The sequence below is a fragment of the Orussus abietinus genome, unplaced genomic scaffold (assembly GCF_000612105.2).
Source record: "Orussus abietinus isolate OABI.00-Male unplaced genomic scaffold, Oabi_2.0 scaffold55, whole genome shotgun sequence".
Classification (NCBI taxonomy): Eukaryota; Metazoa; Arthropoda; class Insecta; order Hymenoptera; family Orussidae; genus Orussus; species Orussus abietinus.
This window is the reverse complement of record NW_019394295.1, coordinates 370,915-380,956: the sequence shown is the minus strand read 5'-3', so window position 1 is coordinate 380,956 and position 10,042 is coordinate 370,915. Positions and strand designations below refer to the sequence as shown.

General features: G+C 44.4%; 1 protein-coding gene across 1 annotated transcript; it reads left to right on the top strand.

The window, feature by feature from the left end:
* The first annotated feature begins 632 nt into the window (after nucleotides 1-632).
* Nucleotides 633-4,377, top strand: LOC105696312. The gene is made up of 5 exons (XM_012418700.2): nucleotides 633-850; nucleotides 2,129-2,322; nucleotides 2,576-2,962; nucleotides 3,324-3,464; nucleotides 3,626-4,377. The coding sequence occupies exons 1-5, from the start codon at nucleotides 695-697 to the stop codon at nucleotides 3,879-3,881; spliced, it is 1,134 nt and encodes a 377-aa protein (XP_012274123.1). The 5' UTR covers nucleotides 633-694; the 3' UTR covers nucleotides 3,882-4,377.
* Nucleotides 4,378-10,042: the final 5,665 nt, after the last annotated feature.

Genomic DNA, 10,042 nt, shown 5'->3' with positions numbered 1-10,042 from the left:
CGCTAAGTCGATCGCGGTTATCGACCCGTGATAACCCGATCCGGAGACTCAGCTCGGATTTTCATCCGAGTCTCGACCTTTTCAGGTTTTGCGATAAACCCTGGGAGATATTCCCAACCATTGTTACCTGAATTGCAATTGTACACCCATAGGCTCCAGAAATATCCATCAAACTGATTGGTCATTACCTGTGATAAGAAAATACCCTTTTCTTCGCGATAAATGCATTTCTCGAATTAAAAGTGTGTAAATGATTAAATAGTGTATTTTTGTCATTTACACTTTTAATACCAAAAATACACTTTTTTCGAAGATAAGTGTATTTTCATCGATTACACTGTTAATACCAAAAATACACTTTTCTTCGCGAAAAGTGTATTTCCACCGTTTATATCGCGAAGGCTATGGAAACGACGACTCATTATTTGCAATCTTTATCGCAAAGAATTATTTAAAAAAAAAATGGGCAACCTTGGTGCCACAGAAACGTTGCCCTTATCAGCTGACGCGAATGAAGTGTTCCGTTGCCACGTCAGGTGGACAAGTGTCGATAAAAGCCGCGGGGGAAAAAAAATCTGGCAATCTGATAGCCTATCGTTAAAGTCGATGAAAAAGTGAAGGATGATCTCGAAGGCTCATTTCCAGTCCTAGTCGATGATCAAAGACTGGAACCGCAGTTCAGTCCTCGGACACGATGAACATAATCCTGGCAATTCTGCTCCCTTTTGTGGGCTTGACATCCGCTTTGAAATTAGCGCAACCCTGCCAACCAGAAGTATGCAAATTGCCGATGTGCAAATGCAGTACGACCAGCAGTGGGAGCAACATTACGGAGGCAAACATCCCCCAGGTAAAATATGTAACTGATATAAAACTTTCCGCCAAACAGGGTGCACCGAATCGTTACAAAACTCCATCTGATTTTTGAGGCCCTAAAGAGACCCCTCGTTTAAGCATAGACACTTATTTTCCCTTTATCCCATTAAAATGCGAGTTTATCCATTACCAGAGTGTTGTAAATTCTCGTAAAATTCCCCTGACCCTTTCGTTTCTCATATCAGAGCCTTGGATAATTGTATATCGAAATACGAGAGCTCGAGACCATTTTGTTCTGGTCTGGGCTAAGCTAAATAATTTTCTTTTTTTTTTAAATCCAGGTTTTTAATGTGTCAGGACAATTCTTAGATGATCCACGTGCCAAAGTTTCCAGTTTGGTCCGATACCCTTGAAAAAAAGTGTGGTATTCGAATCGACTGATTTGAGGGTGGTTAGGGGGTTTCAATGACTTCCATTCGATTTCCAGCATTAAAATGCAGGATTTCCTGAGTGAGTACCCCCTCGGAAGGTGCACATCGGTTCCCGTTCCCGTTTCGATATGGGGAAATAAATCGAAACTCTCTCTTTCCCGTCCTCCGGCCGTGGAACAAGGCGAATGGAGACGGGGCCAGGGAGATTTATACTCGAATTATATTCGGAGAATCGTTGGCCGGAAGCTGCGGGAACTCGAAGCCGTCACGAGCGGTGCCGAATCGGGCAAAGTCGAAATCAATGTTTCCGGGGACGGGCTATAAAAAGAGCGGTATATAGCGAAAACGCCGCGTATAAGTCTCGAGAAGGCAGGATCGTCGAAAAATAGACTTCCCGTTTCTCCGGTTAGGGGGCTCTTTTCGCGAGACTCGTAAATACCGTCGGTAATAGCGGCCACCGACCGTACCGGCCGCACCGATCGACGCGCAGATAGTTTCGCCCCCGCGATGGTTCTTCCCCTAAGCCGACCGATCGAACGATTTCCCTATCGTATCGTATCCCTAGGGAACCTCGATTAATAGTCAGTGATTGCAGATACCGATCCCGATTGACATCGGGACATTAGCCGATATTTACGGCGGAATTGTGCAGGGGCGCGACAGTCGCTTCCTCTGTACAAGAAAATTATAGTGGGAAAGAAAAACCCCCAGCGTTTCCTCTGCCTTCTACCAAGAACGGGAAAATGTCCGCTGGAGTCGGTTTTTTTTTTCTACGTTGAATTGTATCATATTTTTTATGTGAATCTTCATATGAGACGGTGGAACATGAATTTCTTGTTTGCCTCATGCCTCATACATGAATCTTTTGTTTGCCTCAACAGATCGTTATGCTAACATTCGACGATGCTGTCACCGGGCTGACGTACGACATCTTTAAGGAGATCTTTTTCGGCCTGAAAAATCCCGACGGGTGTCCAATCGGCATAACTCATTTCCTGTCCCACGAGTACACCGACTACACGAGAGTCCACGATCTTTGGAAAAGGGGCCACGAGATAGCGCTGCATTCGGTTTCGTAAGGGTCTAAAAGCACTTCCATAAGGTTAACTTACTACATCCTAGCCGAGTCTTACATTGAAAGAAAATCATACATTTAGACTTTTAGCAAAGGACAGCATTGCCGATAAAGTGTATACCTCATCCCACAGGTGTAAAAATGCTTGCCAAATTACCAAACGAATTTCCATACTAATTGTTACATCCCAACTGGCTCTGATAACCTCCTTATTAACACCTATTGGTAAAGGACTAGCCCTTGGAATTTTCAGACACACCGCCGACCACGACTACTGGAAGAACGTTAACTTGACAACATTCAAGGCTGAATTCGGCGACATGAGGGAAATAACCAGCCATTTCGCGGCGATCCCTCGGAGTGACATCAGAGGCAGTCGTCTGCCATTCCTCCAGACTTCTGGGAACGTCAGTTTTCAAGGTTTGCTGGAGCTTGGCTTGGCCTACGACAGTTCTTTGCCCACCAGACGTTACATCGACCCAGCTTTGTGGCCCTACACACTGGAGTACGAGAGTCTCCAAGACTGCAACATCCAGCCTTGTCCAACTGCCAGCTTCCCAAACATTTGGGAAGTGCCCATGACGATGTGGCTGGACGAAAAAGAAGTTCCCTGCAGCATGGTCGACGCCTGTACCAATATGTCCGTACCCAACTAACCAGGAAGTACTATAAGAAGATCGCCATCTTAAAATCACCACTTAAGAGTATATGAAAGAGAATATGTATATACTTTTTCATATACGCCACATGACTACCCCTCAGGCGACATTTTTTTGTAATATCCATTAAACAAGCACTCCTACTTAAGTTCCACTTACTCTATGTGATTGCTCACTCACAATGAAGAAATACGTGTTTTTTGCTTTTTGCCAATAAACATTTACACATCGGTTGTAAACAATACATGTCGCTTGAGATATTTAGCAAAGATTACGTGAATATATTTATAAATTATTCCGCACTTGGGTTTGTTAATTCGACTCGTCGATATCGTGTTTCAGACCCGACAAGACGAATTTAACAGCTGGTTGGATGTTGCAACAATTTAATCGTCACTATCGGGGTTCGAGGGCTCCGTTTCCGGTCTTCATGCATGCTGCGTGGTTTTTCAGAAACCCGGAATATCTTGAAGGTTACAAATTGTAAGTCCATTGTGGATATATGAACATTGTTGTGGGAAAATCCATGGAAATTAATTCATATAAACGCTCTTTCTTTTTTTTTTTTCTTTCTTCTTCCTGTTTATAGAAAAGTAAGAACATTGGTAGATGTCCGGAAGTGACAAATGACTTACTTCTTGCAGATTCCTGAAGCAGCTACAAGAATTGTCCGACGTTTATTTAGTAACTGTTAACAAAGCCATCGAGTGGGTGAAAAATCCAAAACCCCATGGCTACAAGAAACCATTTGGGGAATGTGAGATTAGAGTCCCGATAAGGGATTGTCACCCTTTAAACTGTGGCTTGAAAATGTCGTCCGGCGAGGAGAGATGGATGAATTCTTGCGTTGACGAATGCCCCATACATTACCCATGGTTAGGAAATCCTTTGGGAAAATGAACATTCCATGAAAAAATAAATACAGACTAGATTCCAAGAAATATTAATACTCGATGTGTTAGTAACTGTTAGGTTATTACGTTGTAACAAACGTTATGCTATTTGTTAGTTTTAAGTTACGTAAATGTTAGGTCTGGTGTTCGCTGGGTAGCTCCCTAGAGTGTCCTGTATGCATTTGTCAATTGCCAAGTTCATTTCATGGCCTTGATCGTTGACAAAATGTGACGTCACAATAGAAGATCCCTTTTTGGAAGGTAATTTCGTAACGGCCGGTGTCGACGGTAAATATTGGAACATGGCGTGCAGTATTCCGGCGGCTCTACGAACACGCTCCTTGCACCATAAAACCCAAAGCCAATCTCCGTCCAGGGCTATTAGAGGCACCATTAAACGGTAAGCAACAGGGAAAATGTAGGCTGGATCTCGTCCAATGACTGTAAAACGATCCCTCGAAGAATCGGGAAACTATGGGAAATAAATGCGTATCTATGGTTAAGGGAATTCCTATTTCCTAATCGGTCAGACCTAGGTGTATCCTCGTTGAGGTTAAAAAATATCTATTAGATAAGGAAAACGTCTTACATAATTTATTCCTACGCATTTATCCCTTGATTTCCAGCTGCCAGTAGATCCAGTGATCACCCTTCTCCCCGGAATCTCTGAAAAAACAATGAGTAAGGAATACTGGATGCAAGATTTCTTACCTTCGTCTGGCGCACTCCCCGACGGAATGAGGATCATTCTTATTGCGAGTACGTGGCGCCATCTTACAGCGCGCTCCACAAGCGCCAACTGCTCGAACTCGGTCGTTACAAGTTTTCTCACATTTGCTGACAATTCATCGTTCAATTTGATTCTTTTCGAAGATTCTACCAGGTAGCTATTATTAACAATAAATACTCCGGAGTATTCACCCCATCAGGAAGGCCTCAAAATTCCTGGCATTTTTTCCGCTGGATTTATTTCCCAGTTTTTTTTTTAGAATTTAAATTCATTTTATGAATATATTTTGCATTTTCTATTTTATACAGATTTCGGGAACCATTTTAACCCAGCTCTGTCGAACGTCTGGATGTCTGAGCGTTTCAACGGAAGATTTGCATTAAGTGTTTATGGAATCAATGCACTCCCTCGATTCCGAAGACTCTCTTCGCGTTTCTATCTCACGATCAACAGGTTCTTGTGTAGCGACTCGAATCCCCTGTTGTTAGATTGGCCGAGATGATAGTCGGGAGATCAGGACTCTCGAAAGGTCTCGGTAATCGAAAAAGGTGAGAAATCTCGATCTGAGCTTTTCGAAGAGTTCCCTCCCCGGAAGAGGGAACTCTCCTTCGCCCTTTCCTGCGAAAGAGCGAGGCCGCCATTTATATTCCTAAAGCTCAAACCGAAAGTCCCATCGGCCGCTGACTCACGTTTCTCCGTAAGTAATCCCCGATTTGCGATTTCACTTGCGAATAGGAAATCTGCATGCTAGCGGATCTCCTTTACTCGATGTTATCCCAAAGGGTGAAAAATTGACGCGAGAGGTCGTTGCTGCCGCTTCTAGAGGTAAGAATCCTAACCTCTAAATTCCCACCCTAAACAGGGTAACTAGTCGTTTAACGACATTATACAACGTATTTCGCTCCTTATACCATTTCCTGCTGAATAGATTAGTATAAATATGTGTAGCTAGTGTGCCACATAATGGGGAATTTTTTTTTTAGGTTAACTCTGAACGGAAATACGTCATCCACTTGAACTGAAGCAGAGCTTCATTCGGTTGACCTGTGGCAAGATTTTCCTGGGAAATCCGGCATCTTTGTTCGGAGCTTCAATTTCGCCCCAGCCTTGCAACTTTTCCAGCTGGAAACGAAAGCTCTGTTCACTCTTAAGCAGGTGAAGTCGCATTACTGCTCGGAAGTGGGCTTTAATTCGCTTCCGGTTTCCGCACAGCCGAGGAGATTCAGTAAATGCGCTCTCGACGCGGTCCCTTTTCCGCACAAGCCATGCGTATCATAAGCATATGAGTTCACCACGCTCTACAGGTGGCGGCGTCGAGGGTAATGGCGTCGCGACGTCGACGTCGCCGACATCGATTATGACAAGTGCTTTGACAACCGAGAATAGAAAGAGGCTGCCAAATAAGACATCGATAAAAAAGCTACGCGACGAATCCTTCCAAGAGAAGTACAACTTTCATCTGTAAGGACCAACAAAGTCGACAGTGGCGCCACGATCTTCATGGTATGAACTATCTGACCAAGATAATGACTTCCCAGTGACTTCTTTCATCAAAGTGATAACAGCATAAGGTATCGATAAGAAAGATACGCGACGAATCCTTCCAAGAGATGTACAACTTTCATCTGCAAGGACCAACAAAGTCGACAGTGGCGCCACGATCTTCATGGTATGAACTATCTGACCAAGATAATGACTTCCCAGCGACTTCTTTCATCAAAGTGATAACAGCGATCGGGTCGGAAATAGTAACGTCCATGCTATCAGCTTCACTGACAATATCAATTACTACAGTAGTAACAAAACTCTTCTTACGGACGCTACACAGGTAATGTTCGAACCGTTAGAAAAATGGATGTATGACGATTTCTTCTTTATAGAATTATCTTCATATGCGGAGGGAACGAGAAAATCGGTAACAGTCTTTGCAGAATGAATGACGACCAGGTGGAAGCGCTGCTCTAACGAGACAAGCCCTAAACCTAACCATGACCGCACGGCAACCACGATGATCGACATTGTCGGTCTACCATCGCCATGGTTCGTGGTTTACGTTCCTTCCCGCTTCTCTGGCAGACTGCGGAACGTGTCTCTTCTACAAGGGAGCGCAATAATGTCGTCTCTATGCGCTCTGGCGCCACTCGAGGTAACGAGCGCGTAAACACAATTGACTTTGGCACATCAATTAAGCTCTCAGGAGCGCGACCTGGGGAACTGTTGAAGAGTAGGATCTGATTAGTGACCAGGACCTTCTGCCCGTTAACGAGAACCTGCGGTAACTTTGCCGTCAGGTGAAGAGACGTCGAGGCGTCGCGATGTAATGACGTTCCACCTTCAGGTCGAAGGAGGAGACGAGATCGAGTTCACTCCTCGGGTCTTTATTGTAACCGATTACGGGAATCATGGCCAATGGGCGTGAAACTGCTCTGATTTCATTCGTTAATGAGATAAAGGATCGTCCTAAAATGTCATCCTTTATCCCTTCAGGAAACAATCAGCTGTCTACGCGACAAGGAGGTGATGTGGTCGAGTCCAAAGGAACGCGACTCGTCGTTTAGGACCTAGAAGTTCCAATCAATCCTGTCAGGCTTTGTTAAGGGGTCCTGATGAACAAGTGATTTTTCCGCCGCTTGCCGAAACGTACCAGGACTAAAAACCCCAATTAGCAATTACAGAAGTCACTGACTCGGCTCTAAGCGAGAAGGACATTGCAAAAGTGTAAGGCCCCAACAAGATTGACGCGGATCCATGCATCAGAAGTCAGGCTTTGTTAAAGGGTCCTGATGAAGAAGTGATTTTTCCGCCGCTTGCCGAAACGTACCAGGACTAAAAATCCCAATTAGCAATTACAGAAATCACCGACAGGGTCCTAAACGAAAAGGACATTGCGAAAGCGTACGGCCCCAGGAAACACCTCAACAGGTTTGGCAAATCCAGTCCAGCCTTCGGCAAGGGAGTTCCCACCGAAGTCTGAGTGCCGGATGCCCTAATCAAATTTCTCCTCAGGTTCCGGCCAATAAGTAACCGAGGAGGGAACCCTTTCAGGGTGGAAAGTGGCCATGGCTTTTCGGAGGGGAGGATTCGCAATAAGACGCGCGAACGATAAACAAAAGTGGACTGCAACACCCGGGACAAACGTGGATCTCATTTAAATGCAAATGCGACATCTTTGCCGGCACGTCTCTCGGCGGGATGAAGAAACCCGGAAGAGCGAGGTAGAGGTGGCAAAATGGCGGCGGAAGAGGACAGCGAAGGGGAGAAAACGGGGCCCTCTTCCGGCATAATTGTGCCATTGGCAGATATTTAATTCTCCCAGGCTAAGGGGCGCCTAGAATTACCATACGCCTGCGTAAGTGCGATCGGTCGGCTCCGTTCGACTCGGAATCCATTTGCCTGCTATTGAGAAACCAGCCGGAAGCCCGGATCGACCGGGGGAGGAACGAAGGAAACCTGAAGAGGGCTGATGCCATCCCTACACCTCCCCCAAGGGCTCGCTTCAACGTCCCCCAGGAGTTCTCCCTTCCTCCCTCTTTCACCCTCTTTCTCGAGATCTCGAAATTTGTGTACCGAGGAAAACACTTTTTTCTTCTCTCTCTCTCTCTTAAATAAATGATTTCTCTGATTGGAGTTTTAAAGAAACTGTGGCAAAAAATAAAAAAAAAAATATATAGTCTTCCCTCGGACATCTAACTTACTACTATCGGGAATAATTTGACAATTCGGTCTCCATGAGTTTAAATACCTGTAAAGTCGGAAAGTAATTAAAATATAAAATGTCAATTAAATTTAAATAAACAATTCGCTCGTTTCGGGAACCGCAATGGATCAATGCGGAGTGGTTTATCCTATATTCCGTGATCTAGGGCGGCGCGGCGATCGGTCGCCATCTTGAATTGATGCACGCGAAGTTGCAACGCAAAAAGGGGGTAGGTTCAAGCCGTAACAAATGAAGTATGGCTCAGTACAGTACTGTATAGTACTGTATAGCGTGAGGCGCCGGTCTGACCAGCAATGTCGGCGCCTAAACGCTAAATCTCATTGTTTATACCCGTTAGTGAATACACACACGCTTCTGCACGTATTTAGGCATGCGCGTATGATTTATGTGTACTTTGAACTGAATTACTCACCGATTCGAGACACTCGGGGGTCGTAAAAGGGCGAAGACATGCCCTGTCGAAATAAAGGAAGCCGTCGTAAAATGGAACCGATAATGTCCTCTAAAAAGTGCCCAAAATAAAATTAAAAAAAAAATAGAAAAGCTCGCAGAACAAACAATACCACCAAATACGAAATTATTACTAAGTTAATTAATTTCGTATAAATGTATTAACGTTTCCGTTTCCTCCTATAAGTACATTAGAAATGAGGGGGCTTTGTGAGTACTGTTTCGCGCTAAGGAAGGGGGTGCAAAGTGTAAAAAATAATATAAATTATTGCGAAGCAATTGTTTTGATGGATTTTAAAATACGTGAAAATGGGCTTTGAATTTTGTTTTACATTTTGAGGGTTTGAGGAGCTTCTGGTTGTACTTCAAAGGGCCGATATCAATTTTGGCAATTGCGGTGATTGCGGCTGCTGGAGGGAGTTCGCATAAGATGCATTGCCAAGGGATGGAACGTCGAAATAAATCTCAGCCGGGATGCGAGAAATCATTTTTGCGGCTCTAAGTGACGGAAAAGGGAAAAACACTCGGGGGGAAAGGGCAGATAAGATTCGCTGGCAAATGTAACTCGTTACATCGGAAGAGCAGCCGTCGTGAGAAGTCATGCTGCGTGTCTTGTAACGATTTACCCCCTTCCTCCGAAAGTGGCGAAGAAGAGAAAAATGAAGAGCGGGGGAATGGTCGACGAGGATAATTGGCAAAAATCCTGATTTATGTGGGGAGATCTGTCGCGCCCTCTCCGAGTGAAATGGATCTTTATGAAACACTTGGAATCGGAGTGGATTTTTTAAAAGCCACCTCACCGAGATTTTTTATTTATTCCCGAAATCAGAGTACATAGGGTAAAATGTGTGGGGTGGATTTTTGAAAAGCCACCTCACCCAGATTTTTTATTAATTCCCAAAGACAGTACATAGCTATCCAGCTAACTCAATCCATTCTGCATAAAATATTTTTGCCAAAACCAACGTACAAAGAAATATTTAACAAGGCAACTCTTATTAACTGAAATAATTCTCCTGATACGTCAAACAGGGTCATTAATCATTTTTCATGACACACCGATAACACCCTGTGGCCGCGAATCGTTAATTCAGGGTCAAGATATGTCGTTTGGAATTTGGAGAAAATGTATCTAGACTCTCGGACATGTTTCGCGAGATTGGCATTTGGAAGCGGAGGAAAGGCGAAAAGTCGATTTGCTTAGGCCGTGGGCGTAGCAACATTATCGGAAGTAAATCGGAAACCCGTGGAGAAATCAGGACCGGCGAGC